General features: G+C 38.9%; 1 protein-coding gene across 4 annotated transcripts; it reads right to left on the bottom strand.

Annotated features, from left to right (window-relative positions):
* Positions 1-12,251: 12,251 nt before the first annotated feature.
* On the bottom strand, positions 12,252-22,165 carry skor1a (SKI family transcriptional corepressor 1a). 4 transcript variants are annotated; one of them, XM_084349825.1, is made up of 9 exons: positions 21,998-22,165; positions 19,114-20,881; positions 18,459-18,525; positions 18,298-18,369; positions 18,091-18,153; positions 15,465-15,539; positions 15,216-15,290; positions 14,529-14,594; positions 12,252-12,448 (listed from the first exon to the last, which is right to left on the bottom strand). In XM_084349825.1, the coding sequence occupies exons 1-9, from the start codon at positions 22,006-22,008 to the stop codon at positions 12,351-12,353; spliced, it is 2,295 nt and encodes a 764-aa protein (XP_084205951.1). In that variant the 5' UTR covers positions 22,009-22,165; the 3' UTR covers positions 12,252-12,350. The 4 variants fall into 4 exon arrangements, with proteins under 4 accessions (XP_084205951.1, XP_084205952.1, XP_084205953.1 ...); XM_084349826.1 differs by having other exon boundaries at positions 12,252-12,445; XM_084349827.1 differs by lacking the exon at positions 14,529-14,594.
* Between the last annotated feature and the right edge of the window lie 2,529 nt (positions 22,166-24,694).

The raw sequence follows: 24,694 nt of genomic DNA, 5'->3' as shown, positions 1-24,694 counted from the left end.
CCAGCTCGTCAAATAATGATGCTGTGGGATTGTAGGACAGGTCGGCTGCTATCCCACAGCTTCACTGTTTGAAGAGTTGGGTGTGAGAGAAATCAATTTTTCTTATAAATAACACTTCAAAGGCTGGATTAGAGTAAACTTAACAGACTGTTCTACTTGTTCTAGTACTTGTCTCTACCCACTGAGTCATTATATCCACATTACTGATGATCATTTATCAAAAATCTCATTGTATTCATATTTGGTGAAAGTACAAATAGTCATCCCACGCAATGTTGTTGCAATATTGATATCGAGGTCTTTGGTAAAAAACAATGCAACATATTATTTTGTCTCCCACTCCTTGTAGGGAGGACGATATGGATTTTTTTTTCACCCAATACCAATAAGACAACCAATAATTTTAAAGTGCGTATAAATAATGTCATTTTGGGGAAAACATTTTAATCAGAAGGGAAAGATCTCCATAGACTGATTTCTTTTTATGCCTAAACAAACCAGATAAACAAACTCTCTTTGTTTTCATGACTGAATGAGCTGAATAAACAAACTGACCTTAAAGGACAACACAGTTTCATAATCCTACTTTGTTTCTATGTGGCGGACCCTGCCACCTTTTTCGCTTCAAACAGTGTCCTGGAGTAATTTTCCTCTGAGAACAACTTGTTTAATCAGTTATGGAAAAATAAATGTCTCTGAGTTTGTATTGTTACCTCATTAATATTACAAATATTAAAATTCTAAGTTTGAATTTCTTGTTCAAAACTACAAATGCCCGTTTAACATTTTTGTATTTTAGAATACAAGTTTAGAACCTGTAGTTTATGCACAACTGAGGGTAAGAAGGGCTAAGATGTAGTGAGCAAAGATGGGTGATTTAATATTACACAGCTCTAATAAGATTTGTTGTGTTGAAACTGAGTTTTTCTTCCTCTCTAAACACTTGTGGAACATGACGTGTACTGCGTTTGTTCTACTCCTCTTTCTTCCTGTCTGTGTTTATTGGCAGATTGCAAACCTGCAATTTGCAAAACAATTTGTCTTCGTATTTTTGTATTTATTTATTGGCTATAATTTCACAGATACCGATACAAAGCCAGTAATATGAATTTCCCAATATCAGGTTGATAAATGATCTCGATATATATATCGTGCATCTCTAACTCCAAGCATTCATGAAGCACTTTTGAGGAGATTACAAAATATTGTGAAATATTGTGCATCGCAATACAGTCTAAAATATCACAATGTTGTTTTCAGGCCATATAGTCCAGCTCTAGACAGAGTTTGGTATGCCAAGCCAACCAGTGAAGTACATTTACTTAAATCCTCTTAGGTACTTGTACTTTACTTGAATATCTCGATTTTCTGCTACTTTACACATCCAGTCCACTACATTTTGAAGGCAAATATTGTACTTTTTACTCTACTACATTTATTTATAACTTTAGTTACTAGCTGCTTTGTAGGTTACATGCTGCATCAGAGCCAAAGTGGTACATTCTTAGATTAATTAATTTTATCGGAAATCAGATTTAAAAAAAGCTCCTGATAATCTGAAAAATACTGCATATCAGATACGATAATCAGTCGAGCCATAGTGTATAGCATACACATACAGATAAAGATATGAGTGGTGTTTAAAGTACATTTATTTCCTGAAAATTACTTTTTATCCGTTTCCTCAGCACAACTCGACAAGGTGATTCTTTTCCTGTTACCTGTTTCTCTGTTTGCACCCATGACAAGCAAAATATATGCTCTACTGTAGCTTTTTTAAATTTCAGGTTTTAGATTTTGGGCACCCACTCGATGGAACAATCGACAGACTGTACTTTAACTTGTACACTGAAAAACAGTATTCATGGGGTTAGTTTGTAAAGCTTGAAATCAAGAGCCTTTTCTTAATAAAGAGGTTAGTTTGTTACATACAGTGTTGATAACTTCTTTTAAGAAGTTTGTCAAACCTAAAATATAGAAATATGTCTTAACTCAGTGATGTATCAGTTTTGAATGGACACCTCTGTCTCCACTCAACAAGAGAAAGTATTAAGCTAATGCAACTTGTAGTCAGCCTGAGTGCTATTTTTGCTTTGTTTAATTTGCAGCTCCTAATGACTGTTTTGACACAGTGCAAGGAAACTTTTTCACACAATACTAAAAGCAGGTTTTCAGCAAATTAAGGTATTGTAAGGTTTAATTTAAGTTTGTTCGTGCTTGTTAGCTAAGTCTTTATTTCTGTTTTTTGTTTTAGATAATGATGTTAATTAGCACTAAACGTGTGTAGTGTTAATGTGAGTTCATGCCCTGCAGAGTTAAGAGTGCGTCATCTTGACCTAATTGTAACACTGCAGTGATGCATGTTGGTGTTTGAGCTTGAGAGTTAGTTACTTTTACTTTGGCAATACGTTCTCTCAGCCATACAACGACTGTATTCCTACGCATGAGCGCAGCTGGACTAGCCATGCACAAGTCTGCAATGTAAAGCAAGCAAGCAAAAATGTTTAAAATACTACTGCAGGTAATACACTGACTATAGGGATAAGTACCTCATACAACCCCACGTCAAAAAACCTGAACTATCCCTTTAATTACAGACACAATAGTCTTTGTTTTACTGCCATTTTTAAGTATGGTGGCTTCAAATACTGACATTGTTTCTGACCTCCTAATGCCAGGATGGTGGTGGAAATACTACCAATGGCGTGAAGAAGATTGTTGTTACCAGAGGTGCCACAACATCTGACCCAGACAGTGCAGACCTGGGGCCAAATGTATAAACCATGCGTAAACACGAAAAATGTACTGTGTACTGCACTTTCTAAGTGTATAAAAATCTACAGAGCGTGAGAATGTGCGTACTGGTGCATATCTCTAACACCATGCGTACCACCCTTGCGGTCTTTTCAGTCTGATTATTGTGCTGATTAGTGGTTGGTGGTAAAAATGATATGAAAAGTGTGAATTAGGTTGACATTACATTACCCTTGTTTTTACTGCCTTCTGTAAATATGTTTGTCAGTATGCATTATGATAATTATAATGATAATGATCCTTATGTAAATAAAATAGACAAATAAATACATGGTCTTTATATACGTAAATAAGGATTATTTTCCTGTATAATTGGGGAGTAAGAATCCTTCAGGTGTAACCAGCACTTAAGGGCTGTAGACGTGCGTAATGGCTGTGCCACATGATACAGTAGCTGCCTTGGTGTTGAGAGAGGACATTGCCAATGCGTAATTTAGGGTAGAGCGAGTTTTCAGGTACCGTACTGATATTATGGCCCACGATGATAACTGCTCATCAAGCGGAGAGTGCACGGGGATCCCCTCTCCTCCTACAGTAGCTCGCACACTCTCACTGTGCGCAGAGGTGCGTCTCTTGGCCTCTCGCTTCACCGCTTCTGTCACTTTCTGCCGTTTCACTTGCTTCATTTCGTTGAAGAACTGAAGCCCCCAAATAATAATCTCATTACTCCAAGTTCAAGGTCCGCAAAATTACGCGCCTGTTCTTCAACTGCTTCTTTGCTTCTAACATTTCTCCTCAACACGAAACCAAACCCTTGGCCTTTATATGCAAACCAGGTAATTGGGGGTGTGATTAGAGCCATTTATAGTAAATTGTGGGGATGGTCAGACAGCTCCTGCTCTTGCTCGTGCTGGTGCGTAAAAAGACGCGTGGGAACAGACGTAGCCTATGGGGCTTTATACACCTGACGAAAGACTGCGTATGCATGTTAGCAGTTTTGTGTGTACACAGATTTCTACACCTGAATATACACAGTTTTATACATTTGGCCCCTGGACGTACCCAGAGCATGTGCCAACCTCAGCTACCCAAAATAACTGAAAAACACGTTTGAAGTCTTTCAAAAGATATTCCTTGAGTTGGATGGTCTGAAAAGCAGTCCGAAGGTAATGTCTCTCAAAAAGAAACTGCTTTTTTTTTTAAAATGTGGACAATTTAGCTGTCCTCAAATTCAAGAGGAGGAGGTTGCACTGTTCATGTTTGTAAAGTTTTCTGGAGCAACACACAGCATTTGGGTAGTATAACACTGTGTTTAGCTGGCAGTTAATGAGATACACCTAGTTGAAAAATATTGCAGTTTAATATAACAGTTTGAATGTGAAAATGTTAGACAGTTTTACAGGGGTGGGGGCTGGTTTTACATTTTGAAGGCCGCTTTTTGTGATGTTGAACTGTATTGTTTGTCTCCCCTTACTAAATGAAATGGCGGAACAGAAGCACAACAGAAAATGTGAAACAGTTTTACAACATGCACAAAGCGTGATCTATACAGTGTCAAAATGACAGTCACTGTCACTGTGAAATGAAGCACTAGATTCAGTTGAGGGGAGCAATCCTCCAAAACCCACAGCAATAATGAGAATATGTTGTTGTTGTTGTATCTTGTTTAAGGGCAACCTCCTGGTAAAAGCCTACATGTGTTTAACTTAAAGAGTTTATTTGGAGCTTGTGTACACAATTTTGGTTAACATTCATTTGGGTGTGGTTTTATTATTCATCTGGGCATGTCTATTTCGTGCAGAGATGATGAAAATCATTTACAGTTTAAAAAGACATTTGTTAATACTGGTTTTGTGATAAACAGTTTGATTGTAAAAACATAATTTCTTTATGTAATTTATTTTTTGACTTTTACTAATAAAATAATGATGTGTGTACTACAAATAAATGGAGGTAACAATTTGCATGGACATTTATGAGTAAAATAGAAGCAAAATAAATGAGTAGGAATAACTTAAATTGACTAATTTGACTTCTAAATAACATCAACACTTTTTAATTCTAATGAAGTTGGTTCAACTTGATTAATCTTGTTGAGGACAAAACATGTCATGTTGGTTGTACTAGACTTATGCTTGTGGGATTTACTCAATAATGGTTGAGTTGAAGATCCATGCAAATTGCTACCTTAATTTTGTTTAAGTTGGGTTTTTAGAGTGTACCACTGAACAATTCCAAAACTATGGTGAAATATATTGAGTCCAGGTGTGTGCAAATGTTTAATCTGATTATTTCAGAGTTGTAACTCCTTACTTTTAAAGAGATCTGTGATCTCAATGGGACTAACCAGTCTAAGTAAAGACTAAATAAATCAAATTAAAAAAAAAGTATTTCATTAGTACTGAAATGATTCTATTACACTCGGTTTATAATGTAAAACATTATCACTCTAAACTTGCAGCTCATCTCTGGCTGTAACAATGTGGACCAAATAGTTTGATCTTATCTCGGTCTTAAATATCAAACAATAGCCCACATCTTGTTTGCCATCTCAAAAACAGTGCCATCAGTGCCACACCTCGACATGCTCGGCTCAGATTCCCTCTGCCAGGGCTGAGACACATCTGAACCAGATCTGTCTGCTATGTGGGTTAAACCATTCTTCACCAACAGCGATTTAAATCTATTCTACCATTCAGGCTGGTGAGCTAAAGTCATTACTGTTTGTAAGATTAGAATAGATCTGACATATTGCAATAGAAAAGCCCTTAATTAATAATTCATATAAATAATATGTTTGTCTAAGGTGGTCTTAAAAATGTGCACACTTTTCTTATTAGATGTAAACACTAACCTGTAGCTTCAACCTTCACTGTACCTGAGTTACTGCTCTCTGTTTAGAAACTGTGTCTGGATTACTCTGGTATATTTTCTACTCAAGGAAACGTGCAAGAAAACATTTGACTCACTGTCAATGTGTTTATCAGCGCTGTGATCTCGATAAATACATTTTCAATCACCTCTATTATATTGGATGAAGGCAGATTTCTTAGATATCTGAAAAAGTGGACAGATAATACCAAAATGATCTGCATGGCTAAATCCCATTGGAGCAAAACTAAGTACCTTTTCTGTGATTCGGGTGAACTGACCCTTTAATAGACTGGCTCCACCACATTCCTGTATGTTTCTGTTGTAATAAGAATGTGAACGACTCTGTTGTAAAGTCCTCAGAGAACGAGTCCTGTTACACTGCAACCAGGCTGCCCTCCACTTCTTAAGACTGGGAAAAGATGTAATGTATTTAACAGTGGTGGAATGTAACTAAGTACATTTACTCAAGTAGTGTACTTAAGCACAATTTTAAGGCACTTGTACTTTACTTGAGTATTTCCATCTTCTGCTCCTTTTTACGTCCACTCCACCACATTTTGGAGGCAAATATTTTACTTTTTACTAGACTATATTTATTGAATAACTTCAGTTACTAGTAACTTTACAGATTACATGCTGCATCAGAGCCAGAATAGAGCATTTTTAAATTATTAATGTAATTCTCATTCTGATAATCAGCTAGGACAGTCATCAATGGACCCCTAGTTTACAGTATCTACTGTACATACATGTAAATATATGTTTAGTTTACTTTTACCTGTACTTTTCAAACCAAATCAATTTGATTTATATAGCCCTACTACTCTACTTTAAGTCTTTACTTTTGTACTATTCATACAGGTAACTTTTACTTTAACCAAAGTCATTGGTAAAACAACAATACATTTATTGAATTTTCCTTTTTCTCCCATACAGCGATAGAGGACATGGTAAAACAATATCTTTACTTAAAATGCATTTAAGCAAACAAGGTGTTCTGTGACCATCATTCCTTTCTTTTACATAAACCATGAAAGAAGACCAGGACCAGTTATTGCTAATCTGAAAGCTGTATTGAGTAACATAGTCTCATAAATCTGCCAAAGCCTCAAAAATAAATAATAAATGCAGATGTCTATCAGTGCATTTTCATCATTTATTTGAAGTGGATCATTTTTCAAATCCCTGCGATTATTTATGCTCTCTATTAGTTATGTAATTTTATATGTATGTGGTCAAAGTGGTATGAAACCTTGTGGAGTATTCAGAGATGAAGAGGACAACATGAAGAGGAATATGATAATGAATAATCCTTTTTTTAGGTTTTATAAGATACAACACACTTAATCTAAAGTGTTTATAGTAAGAGTTCCTTTGACCCTCAAACATGAACATGTTTGGAAACACAATTTTCACATTTTCTCAAGTGTTGCTCTTTTCCTCTTCTGTTTCAAGGAGAAAGGTTTTTTTGTAAAGAAAAAAATCTTTATCTCAACGTTTGACTGAAAACTCCAAATCATTAGGAAATTGTGAAATCTTTCTTTTTGTTGTTGAAGGGTAGAATATCATGTGATGTGTTGGGGGAATTGGGACTGAGGCTGCAGCAAAATTCTGGCAATAAAACACTTAAAAATTTATATTTGTCACTTTATAATGTATCCCCAGTTTTGGGAAAGCTACTTCAAAAGTTAAACTACAGCAGAGCTACATCGAGAAGAAATGTAGTTCAGTTAAGTAAAGCCAGTGTTGTAGTTAAGACCACCTAAACCGAGACCAAGTCATAACCAAGACCAGAGTGTATTGAGACCGAGACAAGACTTTGAGGGGTTGAGACAAAGTCAAGACCAAAACCAGTCCCACAATGCATGAAACACAAGAAAATGTGGAACCTGCAAGCTATAGAAACACCCACAAGACAAATGAAAATGCATCTTCATTCTTCTCTTATATTTCCTGTGTGTCTGTGTGTGTAAGTGTAACTGTGAGAAATTAATTTAAAGAATAATCACAGACTTGAATTTTTGTGTGGGAATTTTACTTACAAACAAATACAAAGAGAGACTAACCATTTTTATCTACCACTCCTTATGCTCCAATGTTTTACAATTGACCTTACAAAAAAAAATCTTTTGTGCAAAGTTCAGTTTTTCAGGGTGTTTTTTGTCTTCCCATAGAAACCCTCATCAAATACAGTGTGTATCAAACAATTCAGTGATATTCCTGCAGTTGTGGTCTTGAAATAAAATCCAATATCTTTTTTTCTTGAGACCTTGAGACCAATCTCGCGTCCTACGACACTAATATAAAGCTTCTTAGAAAAAGTGGTTTAAGCTATTTTGAGAACACATAAAGTAAACAAGGACATGTGATACAAAACTATGACACAAAAAACTAATGCCAGCAAAAAATATCCCACTATTCAATATTCAGCTTTGAATTACTGCAGAGAAGCACTGGTGAAATGAAAACAGGAAGAAAAAGAAGAAATAATTCTGTTCTTTTTAGGGCCCACAAATGTTTGTAGTCTCAGTTGTGAACTACACAAAAAATGGCAGAAAAAAGAATCTACTTTAAGTAACTACACTTTGCAGATATGAATGTAGATGAACTAGCAGCAAACTACTGCTAGTTAAACTATTTTAATAGCATGAAGTTCACTACTGGCTGTATATTCATTTAGTGTATTTGATGCTAGTCACAACAAAGGTCTAAATCAGCAGGTAAACTCAATGCCTTCCTTTAAATCTGTTCTTAAAACTCAATTTTGTTGTATGACTTTTTCTTAACTGATGTCATTTATTATTCTTAAATTAAGTTTTTAACCTCGTTCAAATCTTAAATTCTGGATTATATTGTGTTGGTAACTTTGTTTTTGAAAGGTGCTCAACAAATACATAATATTATTATCATTATTATTATTATTATTATTAAAGGTCTAAACCAGGAACAAGACAGCTGAACATGACTGTGACAGGAGGAACTCAAAGGTAAAGTGTTTGGTGCTGTTGGAGCCAGTAGGTGGAGCCCTTTCATTTCAAATGAAGATGAGTCTGAAATAACATGAAGTGAATTCTCAGGTCCTCTTCGGCCTGTACAGCCTGTTTGTTCCTGAGCAATCCCATCTTTGTCAGTATTATGGTTTTATGCTTCCATACTGAACACAAATTCACTCTTACACCAAACACATTAGGCTTCAGGCCCAAATCCATTATCAGAAAATGCTCTGTCCCTCGAGATTCACACAAAGAATCTATTGACAAACTAGTTGTGCAGCTTGTTTCATGCAGAGGTTTTATTATATCATTATGTATCGCTGCCATCTGTTGTATTGTTAATAGGACAGGTGTTCACTGACCACATGTGTTTATACAAGCAAATAATGAATCAGTGGAACAGACTGCAAATACTGTCAGACAACAGGAAGATAAAACATGATTCTTCTTTAAAATGTTTGATATTACAGTGTATGGATTTAATGTTGGCTCGTGTAAACGCACTCACTGTGGACAAAGTGACAGCAGGAAAACTGAGAGCTGAAACTGAGCTGCTGAACATGTAACACAACACCAGGAGGGAGAAATATGGATACAATCCTATATTATAGTACTGTATCTGCCATTTTATGCTGCTGATAGCAATCTATACGTATATAACTATAATATATATCAATATAGATATGTCATGATCTAAAACAACATTTGAGAAACTGTTCATGGATAAAATACAGGGATGAAAAAGTGGCTAAATTTAGAGGTGCAAAGGAACCAAGAGTACACATCTGAAGTATACATTTTCCTGTACTTGTACTTCAATTGTGTAATTCTATTTTCTTCTACTTTATATGGCAACATGCCAAGATTTCATAGAGAAATCTTACACTACAACATTTATTTTACAGGAAAAATCACGTTTCATATCACAGCTTTGCATTCAAAACACATGATTAAATTACACAAAATAATTAATAATTAAATGAATAGCTCCACCTTCACCAGCCTCGACATTGGATGCTGGTTACATTTTAATTGATCCATAATAACAAGACAGAAATTATAATGAAATATTACTGGTACTGCTATATTTTGTTGGCAATACTTATCTCCTTTTACTTCCATGTACATGTACATACAAAAACATCAACTACTGGCTATTCCAGTAATGTGTATGATAAGCGGTGTAATTTACTGTGTTTGTAACTTTGTGTTTCTTGTTTAGAATATTATTTTCCTGAACACCTTCTCTTTAAAATGTCCTTTGGTTGTTATTTTCAAAGAGCTTAATTATCTTGTTAATTACCTTTGTTTTCCTTAAATTAATGAAATCATGTTCATAATGTTCACACATGTTCGTCAAGCAAAACAACAACAACAACAACAACAACAATACATCATTAAGTTGTGCTAATGTGTAAATCATTCAGAGAAACATTGGGCAAATTTGAATGAAAGTCCTACTTTAAATTTTAAAGTGGCATAATTATGATTAAATTATCATTAAATGATTTATCATGACAATAGTGAGCAGCTCTCAGTTTACATTCAACTTTGGAGGGTTTAGAAAAGCCTGAAATCACCCTGTTCACAAGACTTTTTCTCTCTTGTCAGCATGGATGGTTTACTGAACAGACCTACCAGGTACAGGCTCTGGAGCCCAAGAGGGTTATGGGACCCTTGAGCCAACAAAGAGACAAAAAAACCTACAAAAACGAGGCACAAAATGGCTTGAAGACACACAACATTACTACAAAGAGATGCCAAACCTCTACAGACAGATGCCAAACAACCACAAATTAAAACAGAACAACCACAAAGAGATGAAAACCATATAGGGAGGTACAAAGCAACTAGAGGGTGGTGCAAATCAACTACAAAGAGACACAAATCAACTACAAAGAGACACAAAACATCTATAGAGAAGCAAAGGGACTAAAAAGCAGCACAAAAGAACTAAAAGGAGAGACAAAATGAGCACAAAGACACACAAAATGACCAGAGAGAGACACGAAATTATTACAGAGAGAAAGTGTCTAAAAGGACTACAAAAAGGTGCAAAGTGACTGAAAAGAGACACAAAACTTCCCTTGTATCTGTGGATCTTCCTGTTATGTGTGAGGAGTGAGAGGTCTCTAACATATCTGTGCCCAGAGCCTCATTGTCACATAATCCATCCATGATTGTCACTACATATCGACTTTAATCAGGGTTTTCTTAATGTTAAACAGCTCAATGAAAGTACAGTAAATCAGCCGATCATTCTATCAGTAGTTCAGCTCTGCTCAGCTTCACGGGCCTCGTTAGTATTCAAAGGGAACTGGCTTCACCACGGAGGGCAATTACGTTCACAGAAAATTAACATTCATTGTGTGTCAGTGACATTATGTGAGTATCTGTCTCAGTATGAAGCATCCAGGGAGCAAGAGCCGCGTAATCAATATCTATTAGCCCTCCCATCAGAAGAATTAGATTTCACTATTAGATCAGCCTGCTCCCCCGACTCCACGTCAAACATTATAAGTCGACTGGACATGTCATGCTCTGATGTAGCCGGCTAATGAAAGAGATCATGTTGAACTCAAATACAATAAGAGGAAATATGATACATCTCAGGAGGAGCTGTTCTGCGTGGAGGCCAGTAGGTGGCAGGAAAGACACAAAAAAGTGAAGACGTGAAGCAGATAGTGGCTTTCACATTTTATTAATATTGACATGGGTACATACATAAATGGGAAACTCATGAGTAGTGTCAGAAATCAGGATTTGTTTCTTTTAGAACGGCTCTTTGTGTTTTTTACAAACCAAATTCAACAAATGACAGAGAATGAAACGCAGATGGCAGATTACACATATTTCATTTCATACAGTGTCTTCTTCTTATAAAATCAGATCATCAGATGATAGGAAAAAGTTTTGGTTTCGTCTCTTGTGACCCACAGATGTGTGTGATGATAGAAAAAACCCTGAAACAGAGAAGATTATGTTGTTGGATTTGTGTTAAAATAGTCTAAACTGTACATCTATAAATGGCTCAGGACTGTTTTTTAATCATCACTTCGAGCTCGGTGAAAGGAAATCTTTTATTGAACGGCTGTTGAAGTAAGTGCTCATGATAGTGTGCTCTATTTTAGACATATTCTGGATAAAAGAATTTGGTATCGGACGGCATGGTCAAATTCAGAAATGTTGCCCATTTAAAGTGCTTAACAACATGTACAGTGTCGCAAATAAATCATCTAAACAATAAATAAATAAAACCAATGACAATAAATGATAAATAACAAAAAGATGTAAAAACTCAAGATATTCAAACAAGCAACAAAAGCTAAATAATGAGATTCATCTTGAACTTAATATCACAATTATACAAGCCATTGCACATCGTCACGTGATATATATATGTTTATGTGTATAGTGTTGTTTTTTCTTCTCGGAGTAGCTAAAGAGCAGACGCCTTTGATTCAGAGAGACTCCTCTGCAGCTTCAGATCGACAATCCTTTGATTCACAACATAAAATGAACTCGACGTCTGACTGTCTTTTACTCAAGAGTTCAGTTTTTGGGAGGACCTTCTCCGGGTCTATTCACTCAAGTGCTAAAATCAGTGGTGTGTCTGTACAGCAGGTGGGTAGTCCTCAGGTTACAGGTGAGAGCTGTGGAGGCGGACCTGTGTATGGGTGGTGTTTTATTTTTGGCTGTGCTGGGGTCGGGTGCGGGTCGTGCCGGGCACTAGGGAGGCAGCAGCGGGGGCTTGAAGGTGCAGGCTCCGGTACACTGACGAGGGGTGAGCATCTTGCAGGAGAAATGGTGAAGGGCGTCATGAGCTTCTGGGGAGGAACGAGTCCATCAGTGAGAACATGAAGACAAACACTCGCTCACAGTATTGTTCACTTTACAGGTGTGAGGTTGGTTGTTTGCCTAATGTTGTTGTTAAAGGACTGGTTCACATTTTTCATGTTTGTCTTAGAACAATTCTCACATGTCCACATTTACATTTAGACAGGTTTTGATTGTTGTTCCTATTGTCCATAAAGAAATGTGTTCTTAACATGATTTCAATGCAAGTGCTGGAGGTCAAAATCCACAGTCGTCATCTGTGTAAAAATGACTTCCTAAGTTTGGAGGCTCAGCCCAGTCACAGAGTACAATGTTGTCATTGTACACTTATGCAACCCACGGACAAGATAAATTAAGTGTTTCATATGTATCAAATTCAAGATTTATACCATAGGTCTCATATCATGTTCACACCATGTGTATGAGCTGACTTCAGCAGGGGATGGTGGCCGTGTGACAGCCCAGAAAGACGGCTTAAAAATTGGGGGACCACTATTTGAGGCCATGTTTCACTATTTGTAATCGGAACACAACTGGATATTTTCAACAACAGGCCTCTGTTTGAGACGCGTTTCCAAATTCAAACCACTGGATATTTTATAACAAGATGTCAGGACATTTTCCAGCCGTCTTAAAGTCAACAAAAGCTTGTATTTCAAGCCAAAACATGATCTTTTCCTAACCCTAACCAAGTGTTTTTTGGGCCTCAACCTAACCAGAACATAACTACAGTGCTGTCACAACATAAGGTGAAGCAATGTAAAGTTTCAACATTACCATATGATAGTGTAAGAAGAGATTTATTTCATTATGTACTGTAGATCGCCTTATTTTATTCTCTGGTTTATTTTGACATTTGGCCGAATTTCATTAATGGTGATTTTACCAGTTTTATTGTTTCCCTTCTTTAAGTGAAAATCAGGGACTACACACAGTAGTGTGTTGCACTTTGCCTTTAGTGTTAAGGATGGTTAAGATCAGTGAAGTGATGTCTCACCTTGCTGTGTGTTCAGTTGTCCGACAAAATAAGTGGACATTAAAGTGACAGAGTTACTGAGGAGAAGTTGTCCCCGTACCAGAAAGTAAATCAGCTTATCAAGTTAAGACAAGAACAACCAGCCCTACGACAAGTATGTTTAGATGATAGGTACAGAACGTACAAATGTAACATATCTGTGGTTTGCAGAAACTTACCATGCAACATTTTGTTTTAGCGATTGTGTTGCAAAAGCTTCAGTCGTATGAGTTACACATATTTTTATACAAAATGTCCAGATTCCCACATAAATTTAGTTAAAATTTCAACCAAGTTTTCAGAAATTTGGTGAAAGAAAATGAGAATGTGCAGTCCATCTGGTACTGAATATTTTAACAACGAGATAAACAGCTGGTGGTGCTGATTCTCCAGTCACAATTCATTAAACCAGTGCAGAGCAAGAGGGCGCAGCGACATGACGTCATCAAAAGAGCGCCAGTCTAACCTCAAACAGTGGAAAAACATGGTGTCATTAATGTTTGGTTTGTGTATTAAATGCACAATATGGAATTTCATCCAATAGTCAAAGCAATGGAAACATACAAACAAAATGACTTGGGGTTCAAAACAATTGTTTCTGTTGCACTTTTTCTCTATTATACAGTACTCCGACTTTCACACATCAGCTTCAGACTTTTTGGGTGATATTTCTTCAAAGGTTTCATCCCTGAGCTGTGGTGGAGGGTTTGCAACAAGAAAATTGCTGAAGCCGTAAAATAGCTGAATTAGCTTTTTTGCAGCTGAAATTGTGGATTTTCTCATCACTTACATTGTAATTGCTTTAAGAAAGGATCTCTTTGCAGCCAGAATGGACAGGAAGAACAATTAAAGCGACTAATTACGTAAATTTGGGCATGTGAGTGTTGTTTTAAGTCTGATTTGAAAAAATATGAACTTATCCTTTAAAGCTGTCCTACAGTAAATATCTATCACACTGATCACAGGAGATGTAAATAAAAAAGTAGCACTTGCATATTTATGTTTGTACAAAACTGACATGTATTCATGTTCCTGTTCTGGACCAGATAAATTACCTTTTAGCTTCTGCTGTATTGCATAACGAGCCTTTCTCTCTTGGTCCAACTCGTTGCACAAAGTGTCTATCCAAAAATAAAATGAATAAAAAAAAAAAAAAAAAAAAAGAATTGGTCAAAAAAGGATTGAAAAGGAAAAAAAAAGAAAAGAAAATGTGAGTGTAGCATCTGAAGTGCAGGAGTGTAATGTATGCCATCTGCCCCCTATGGTATTTAGAGTGACCCCTCTGTGTACTTGAACCCTGTATTTAAACTACTGTAACCTTACACCAATCCTTTAACGGGCGGCATTAGTTGCTGTCTACTTCATGTAACTGATACAGCACTACATAATGGCCTGTCTATTCAATTTTCCAGAGCATGATTTAGGAGAAAATAACCTTTGCAAACAAAACAGTGTGGTTTCAGTTTCACCTTTACGATATTTAATAATTTACTCAACTGCAGGAGAAAAAATACGGAGTTTACAGGAAAAAGGCTGGACACAAATTGACATGGTTTCAATATGCAAGTGTCACTTTTCCTTTCTGTTTCAGTTTAAAGGCTGCTTGCTTTCCGATTGATTGATACGGCTTGTGTTACTCTTTTGTGGCTCAATTTTTTCTCCCCATAAACTTAAAGAGCATTGATCTACATCCGCTTTACAGTCATAATCTATGGAGGCACGACGTACAGAGAGAGACCAACCTCGAACAATCTGCAGCTGCTGGACCATTTCCTCTCTGTAGGACAGCTCACGCTTCATTTGATCCTGAAAATTATCTGAAGAGTACCGAAGGCCACATCAGTTGGAGACGCTCTGACATTGAGCACATTTAAAGACACATTCCTGGATTCAAAGGACAACATAACGTCTAACATCTAGGCTGCAAACACGGGAGGTGAAAGATCCAAACAAAGATGGAGAATCATCATCAGACTCACTTTGTGTCCTACCTTTTAAATGCTGAAATTCTCTCTCCAGCTTTTTCCTCAGCTCCACTTGTTCCACAAGCTGCTTCTGCAACTCCTCTGCCAAGACAAAAGCCAAATTGTGTTAGTGTCGAAGTATCGCAATACACACAATAAAAAATGTTATAATACACATATGATAACATCATTTGAATAATCCAGCAAAGATGTTTGACATTGTGCATCTTTTGTTTATGAGTTCATCTTTTATTACATTTTTTTAAGGTTATGGTTACTGACTCTTTTTTAAAAATGGAATACTGTTAGGAGCAAGGACAACAAACAAACAAACAAACAAACAACAACAAAAAACTGGACAAATAGGTAAAAAATTATATAAAACAAAAAAAACAAAGAGTGGTGAATGTTTAAATTTAGAATATCCATCATCAATACATTTTAGATTTATAGTAAATTAAACTTCAGTTGACAGTTGTTTCACTGTTAACAACAAAGAAATGCTTCATAAACCATTTATTAAGAAATTGTTTATTGTAAAGTCGCAGCTCATGTTTATCAGACTTTAAATGGTTAATAAATACTGTTAATAAATAGTGTGTAGTAAACTGACAGATTATTGACATATTATGTGCACTGAGGAGGATATATATTGACTGACAGTGTATGATGATACTCAGTGATGGAATGTAATTAAGTACATTTACTCAAGTACAATATTGAGGTACTTCGACTTTACTTCAGTATTTTCCAGTTTGATACTCTATACTTTCACTTCAGCCCATTTTAGAAACAGATACAGCACTTTTTACTCCACTACATTTATTTGATACATTAAGTTATTAGTTACTCTGCAGATTACTGCATCAGAGCCAAAGTAGCACATTTGTAAACTAATTAACTAACCGATTTATTTTAATTTAACACAGATTACCATAAATGGAAAAATGCTGAGATTAGTGACAAATCTTGTACACAGAGCAGGATATATATTGACAGGCAGTGTATGATGATACACAGTGATGGAATGTAACTAAGTACATTTACTCAACTATGAGTATTTAGCCTTTACACTTCAACTCAACACAATTTAGAGGCAAATATTGCACTTTTTACTCCACTAAATGTATTTGATAAATTAAGTTAGTAGTTACTTTGCATTTGATTACAGAGGCAAAATAGCTCATTTGTAAGTTAATTAATGTATTAATGTATTTTACACTGATTCCCATAAGTGGAAAAATGCTGAGATTATTGGCCACTCAGGTCAACAGTTGACGCATAGTATACAGTATATATGCAATTGTATACATTACTCATACTTTTGATACTTTAGTACACATAATATCTGATACTCTAAGACTTTTACTCAAGTACTATTAATATGGGTGACTTTCACTTTTACCAAAGTAATATTTTAACACGATATCTTTACTTTTACTCAAACATGATAAGAAAAGGAACATTTTAAACTGTAACACTATCATCCAGTGGAAGATTTACTTGCACTTTTGGTACTGAAGTCCATTTAATATCAGATGCTTAAAGACTTTTACTCAAGTATGATTCATGAATGACTCATTTTTTACAGAATTTTTTCTGACACAATATATTTACTTTTACTCATATACGTAGTACTTTTGGGTACTCTTTACAACACTGATGATGTATATATGTTAAAAACAGTGCATTTTAAAACGTAAATAAAATAATCTAGTGTTTTTTTTGGGCACTTTATACACTGAAACAAAGCTCATCTGACACACGGCATCTGAATAACAAGCAGGGCTGTGTTGTACAGAAATCATGCACCGTAATGCAAATGAAAACCAATCTCAACACAAATATCTTGAAAAAACAAAAATTCTTCTGCATCCTCCTCTACTGCCCATCAATCTGATCCCACTTGATCTGATATATTCTGACTTTCCTCTCATGGAGACTGATGTCAGCTCAGTAAAACCGACTTCAGGTGCGTTTCCATCCTCGATCAGATCCATGTGAGCGCTGCTGCCTGTCGCTGCTGCCTCGGTATAATTGCCATGCATCGCCCGGAGGTGGAGACGATAATAATGGAGTCCCAGGGTTTTTCCAAGCGTTGTAAAATAATTAGCTGGCGTGCCTCGGGGTTATGGCTCTGTTCGTTAAAATATTAATAGCCTCTAAACGATTTCCTCTTACAATAATAAGTCAAAAACTCCCACATCTCGTGATTAAGTGGTTTAACAACTACGGGAACACTTTAGGCCCGAAAATGTAAATTCACATTCAGATTTTGGCACGTCATCTTTAGCAGGCCGGGGGCGCTGAGCTGCATTTAAATGAGGCGCAAATCAATGTTTAATATTCATATCACACGCACCCTTTTTTTTTTTTTTTAATGTTTGATAATTAAACAGTTACATTTAGGGTTAAAGATGCAATTTAATCAACAAAATGTTGGCTGTATATAGTTTAATTTAATTTCTTTCATTTAAAAATATAAATATCCGTGTGGATGAAGTGACCAGGCTCTGTCAGCCGCTCAGCTGCTGTGTCAACATGTATTCGCTGGCTGGAGACACATGAACCCAGATTACAATCAAAACAGGAATAATTGCTGATGATAATTAAAATCACCTGCTACACCTGTCTCCCTCCTTTGGTTCCTTACCTTTGGCCATGTTCTCCAGGTCTCTTTCATGCACGCTGATGTCGATGCGCAAAGCTCCATCGGCTGCACAAAAACAATCAAACACACAATTTAACACACGAACAAATCCCTTCGATAACTGCGATATTTTTTGACAACGCGTCGGCAGAGACACGGGGAAGCAGCTCAAAGTGTGGATTTTGAATTTAAAAAAGCTGAATTAACAACCTTGTCTGTCCTTCAGCTCCTGATGAGACGTTGCATTGCGTTGATTCTGCATTTCGGACACGTGATGGACGCCTAAAACAACAAAAAGGAAAACACATTTTCAGCTGAAAACGACCCCAGTTGGCAGAAATAACCAAATCGTAAATTGCTCCAGTAATTACCGTTGGATCTGCCCGATTGTTTGGGCTCGTTGAGGAGCACGTGGCCGTCCTTCTCGTGAGCGTACACCTGTAAAAAAAAACGAAGCACACACTCGTGTTGAACAACAGCGCGCCAATTACGCGTCATTTACTGCGATTCTTCACGTAATTGAGGCCTTTTTTTCTTCTTCAAAGCACTGCAATTTGTTCGCGGAGACGTTTGTGATAAACCCTGAAAGAAAACAGACTTAAAAGCACCAATTTTGGGGGGAAAATGTCTCATAATTGAAGAAACATTTTAATATGAATAAATGAAAAACAGACGAGGATAAATGAGGGTTTGCACTTTAATAATCCTGATTAACATCAGCCACAGATAAATAAAAATTAAAGGGGCTCCTTATTTCTGGAGGAAATTATTCCTCCTTTAATTTAAGAGTTGCTCAAAGGCACTTCAGCAGCACGATTCAATGGTATTATCTCCAAACACTCGGCCGAAATGACTTAGAAAATGTGCCCATCAAATGTCTCCATCTGATTCTTTTTAAATTCCACACCAATTGATCCTGATTACATTTTTATGGGCCTAAACTCTGATCATACTCTCCGCTCACTACTGCGACAGTTCAGCCTCCCCCCACGGGGATCATTAAACTTTCATTTAATCTAATCTTACTTCATGAAGAGGGGAGCCATTACGCATCCGTCTGTCCTCATCTGATGACCCAGTGTGCGCGGAGTCCTCCGGTGATGCAGCTGCTGCCGGGCTGGAGACCTCAGGCTGCTCCTGACTCTCCTCAGCACCAGAGGAGACCCGGTCTGGGACAGGGGAGTCATGGTGGTCCCGTCCTGGCGAGATCTGGATCGGCTCGTTGTCGTCTTGTCCGCGGTTGGACTCCACGTCCACGTCGGGGTCGTCGTCGTCGTCGTCCACCACGCTGTCCCTGTCCGGTGATACCGATCTGTAACTGGAGCTCTCGCTGATAAAATCCGGGGACAGGTAGCCAGGGCGCACGCCGTAGCCGTCCCGGTTGCCGTAGAGTTTGGCGATGGTCTCCGCGTCTTTGACCACAGGTCTGAAGGCCGAGATGTAGCTGATTTTCCTCTGAGGGGTCTCGTCCCCTGACTTGTCGTCGTCGTTCCTAGTGGAGGAGGACTGGGAGCTGGAGCAGCGCTCTCCGCCGTCCTGCTGGTGGTGAGGGTGGTGGTTGGAGTCTTTGGGTGTGTTTGCGCCGCGGTCGCTTTGGTCCGATAAGTCCAGCTCGCCCTGCCGGATGCCTGGCAGCTCCGGAGGAGGTTTGGGTGGAGAGCCCGGGTAGGGGGGCATTGGTAGGCCGCCAGCTGTGGGCCAGAACATGGGGAAGGCAGGGTAGAGGGTGTCCTTCGCGCCGGGCCAAAACACACCAGACACGTTGGTTTTGCTCACGTCAGGAACCCCGTCGCTCTTCTTCTGACACAGGCCGTAGCTCGGGAAGCCATAGGGGTGGTGTGGGAACAGAGGTGGAGGGATTTTCTGAAGCATGCCAAAGCTCTTGCTGGGCACTGGGATGACTGGGTAGGTCCGAGCGCCGCCCGCCAAACTCAGGTTGTTACTCCCCTGATCCTCGTCGCAGCGTAAAGTTTTGTGAGGGATCTCAGGGGAGCTGGTTGGAGCCAGGCTGGACGAGGCCTGAGACTTCATGGACGAGGACATCCCCGACCCGTTCATGGGCAGAGTCCTCTTTCTGCTCCCGCCGTTGAACATGGCCTTTACATCCTCCCACGCGTGGTTAATGTCCTCAGCCTTTTTGTCCGTCAGCTTCAGGTGGCGCCTCCACGAGTTGAAGTTGGCCGCGTCCGGCTGCAGGTACTTTGACTCTGTGGTGCGGTGGGAGTGGAAAATGAATTTATTCGGGGAGAAGTACATGTTGCAGAAGCTGCACTTGATGCACTTCGCTCTGGAGCTGTTGTACCTGGCGGGGATGAAGCTGCCCCGGCTGCCCCACGCACACTCGTGAAACACGTCAAAAGCGAAATTCTCCGGCAGCTTCGGCGGGCTGTGCGCTCCCAGGAACGACTTGCAGAGCCGCTCGGCCTCCCGCTTGGTGATCATGCCGCATCGCCTGGAGGAGATGGGCATGGCTCCGGCGCGCCGCAGGAGCTCCAGCTGGACGGGGGTGCACTGCACGCAGGTGATGCCCAGAGCCACCCGGCGGTTGTGGATCTCGTTGTAGCTATAGTTCTTCAGGAGGGTGTTGGAGATCTGCGCCAGGCAGAGCCTCTCCTTCCCGTCTATGACCAGACACACGATGGGCACCCCGTACAGGGAGGTCTCGCTCACTTGGTTCGGTTTGAGGGAGCTCGGGCTGGAGAAGCTCGGTGCGTCCTGCTTTGAACTCGGGGAGGAGCTGGCGTCTCGTCCCGCGTCTCGAAGCTGTCCGGGCATCGACTCCATCCCTGGAAGCCTGTCAATCAAAGAGGAGACGGGAGTGACCTGGGGGGGTTGTGACAGCATGTGAAGCATCAACATTTACAGAGCGTCATGATGCAAAATGAGAAAACAAAATGGTGCTTAAAAACAAACAGTAACCCTCAGAATAAGTTCGAGAAATAGACAAAATAGTGTCATTTGAAGGAGAATATGATGTTTCTGTACACATTAAATCTGGCAGATAAAGGGATTATTATTATTTTTATTACTGGTATTTTATTATTATTATTATTATTATTATTATTATTATTATTATTAGTGGTAGGAGAAGTATTAGTATAATGATAGTAGATGTAGAGGCCTGTTAATGTTGATATTTCTATTTATTTATCGGACATAATAAAATAATTATAATAATAATGATGATGATGATAATAATGATAATAATAATAATAATAATAATAATAATAATAATAATAATAATAATAAATTAAGACTAACTTGAGGATTTGCTGAGTTTATATTAAAAGTGAAATCGACCGGACGTCTCCTGACTCATTTCTGGTCCCGGCTCGCTCCTCCGCGGCTCGGCCTGCTCTCTCGGGTTAACCGGGTCGCTGGAAGTGGATCTGCTGCTCCTCTTATCTTCAAATCGGCTCTGCGCGTATGGCCCAACTGTTTAAGAACCACATAAGATCCTTACGCGCGGATAAGGACAGAAGGTAAAACGCGCCAATGCGCTTAGCAAAGAGGAAAAGAACAACTGTAAGCTGCTTTCCTGGTAATTACACAGATCCAAGCGCGCGTCTTCGCATTGTTAATAAAAGACCAGCCCTATATATAATTAAAGCTGCTGCGCGGATTAGCCTCAGCCAGTGGCTTGAAATTAGGTTGAAGCGGGCCTATCTCACGTTCACCTGCGTGTACTTACTTTTCGCATCACGTCATTGTCCTCACGGAGGCCGCGGCGGCTTTAATGATTTTAATTAATAAAACTATTTCAGAGCGCCCGATTCACCGGCACTTAACGTGTTATAATCCAATGAATATTAAATAAATTCACGCCAAATAAAAGAGCAAAAATAATAAAAGTGAAGCTGCACAATTATCACGATTTTTTCCCTGATAGAATATTAATTTAAAAACATACCTTTCTCTCATTAAAAGACGACACACTCCAACAGGGTCCGGGACGGAAAAAAGTGATGATTAATTCGAATAAATAGATGGAGATGCAGGCCAGGTGAGTCCAGAGAGAGAAGCTGCCACAGACAGGACGGTGTGAGAGCAGAAACTCTGAGCTGGAGGCTTTATTTCAGTTTGTTTGCGCGCAGGAAGCAGCAGCAGCAGACAGGACCTCCATCCCGCTGGATCCCGGGGAGGTGAATGGCGTGAGGACAGGAAGCACATGGCACCTCTCTCTCTCTCCTTCTCTCTCCCCCCCCTCCCTCTCTCTCTCTCCCTCTCCCTCTCCCTCTCTCTCCCTCCCTCTCTCCCCCCCGCTCTTGAAGACTTGCACCAGTTTTAATAATTCACACTTTTGCAGCTCTGACGCACAAACATGATCAGAAACAGAAAAATATCACGCGCAATTAGGCCCCTGCTGACCCCAAATGGAGACACATTTTAGCCCATGTTTATGAATACACTTATTACACACAATTAAGGAAACAATAAGACAACACAATCTTGGAAACGATCATAAAAATAGTGAAATTAAAACACTGGTGATTGTGGGACCGATAGACCCAGTCAAGGACCCTCTAGGGGGCCCCCGGACCCCATATAGCACCCCGCCGCCGGCCTCACTGATCAGTGTGTTTTTAAGCATCAGCTCAGTTGTAATCATTCACATCCTGTATTATTTCCACCGCAGCGGGAGCGAGCTGACGAAACAGAGGCGGCGGCGGCGGGCGACTGGCACTGTGGAGGGCAGCAAGAATGACAAAAGGCCCGGGCTCATTTATCAAGTTACACCGCCATCTGTTAGGCTTCCACACCGGCCACCAAATCAATGTGAGGCCCGAGCGATGAAAGACAAGCAAGAGAGGAAGAAATGAAGGGCAGAAAAAAAGGAAAATAAGGAAAGATTGGAGTGGATTAGGAGGATTTTTGCTCGTGCGTAACATGATTTGGAGGCGCTTTATGTTCAGATTGTAAAAGGAAAGAAGAATCTGGGATGAGATGTGATGACGCCTCCGGCCATACTCTCTCTCTCTCTCTCTCACACACACACACACACGCACACACACACACACACACACACACACACACACAAGCAGAAAAAGAGAGAGAAGGGATGTTCAATAATCTGTACACCCTCACCCAGCTCTCCCCCTGATGGCCCTTTCTATTCTAGAGGTTGCGTCAAAGTTCAAACTGATGAGAAGTTCCTCATCAGTAAAGATTCTCGATGTTAGCTCGCTGCAGATTTATCGTGTCAGCTGATCAGAAGTCAAGAAGGATTATGATCGATTTTAAAACTCCAGAATTATTTGAGTTTTAGAGGAACCTCTTTGTCGTGACTTTGCCATTAACCTGCTGCTGGAAGTGAGCTGGAGTTCACAGCCCTCTCCTGTAAGACTTCATTCCCCGACACACCTGTGTTCAAGGTGTGAACAGACGGGAAGTGTTCACTCTGAGGAGCTGCAGCATTGAAGAGAGGACGAGGCTGTTTTATATTTCAAAATGATATTTTCACGACTTTTAATCCTGAGGCTCCATCACACTGACATGTTTATTTATTGATACTGACTGTAGTTTATGTTTGTGTATTCATCCGCTGCTGAAAATAGTCCCCAACAAACGCACCATTTCCTCATGTTTGGGTGATATTTGCATAAAATGACAGCGCCCAGCTGTTTTTGAATATTATTTATGACTTTTTTAATATTAAACTTTATATGTTTGGCCTGTTTCTAAAGATGTACATCTTACAAAGGAGCCAGCTTGTAGCTGAGTGGCACAGAGAAGGTAGGGAAATAGAGGTTAGCACTGAGAGATGGACTACAGCAGTGTTGGTTTATGGTCTTTTCATGGGTTTTGTTGGCAGAAACAAAAATGTAGAGTAACACCAGACTTTTAAAGATGGAATATGTTAGATTTCTGCATTTAAAGACCTAAAAACTACAACCTTCGATAGATTTTTTTGTTAAGCGGTGCACATAAATTATCTAAAATGTTTCTGACAATGTTCAAATGAAGAGAGATCCTAATTCAGTTCGAGGTAACGGTGCACTGGCTGCATGGTGACACCAAAACAGTGTTTAGCAGCGATCAGTATTTAATGTTTTATTCGACTATAACTCATGAAAACTCTAGTTTTCGGAACAAGTACAAGATTCAGGATTTGGGATGACTGCTTGTAATTCAGGACTGTCCCTAATGTTGCCTAATGTTATAAGATAACTTGAATAAAACATTGATAATGACCTCATCCATGTAGGTTTCTACATGAGTCAGGTCAGACAGATTTTACCTCGGCAATGATGGTTGTTTAGCAATTAAGACAACAACTCCCATGATCCCATGCTACATATATCTTTCATTTTGTTTTAATTGAGAGACCTCAAGTGGCAGAAAATAACAATTGGGTGGTTTAAGTAAGGGTATTTAATGAGGGGGGGTTTTAAGGGGGCCAGTGTGCAAAATGTCAACATGGACCTCAAAAAGCCTCAGACCGGCCCTGCTTTCAAACTGATACAGAGCTGTTGTGGAGTAAATTATACTTTAAATACATAAACAAACAAACAAATATTATGTAGAGTGTTAAAAGAAGGCAGCCAAGAGAGACCAAACATCAGATCCAGGTCGTTTTTGGACAGTTTATCCTCAAAAACGTGACAGA

The sequence above is a fragment of the Pagrus pagrus genome (assembly GCF_965226575.1).
Source record: "Pagrus pagrus genome assembly, chromosome: 1".
Lineage (NCBI taxonomy): Eukaryota > Metazoa > Chordata > Actinopteri > Spariformes > Sparidae > Pagrus > Pagrus pagrus.
The sequence above is the reverse complement of the archived record's forward strand: the minus strand, read 5'-3'. Positions and strand labels throughout refer to the sequence as shown.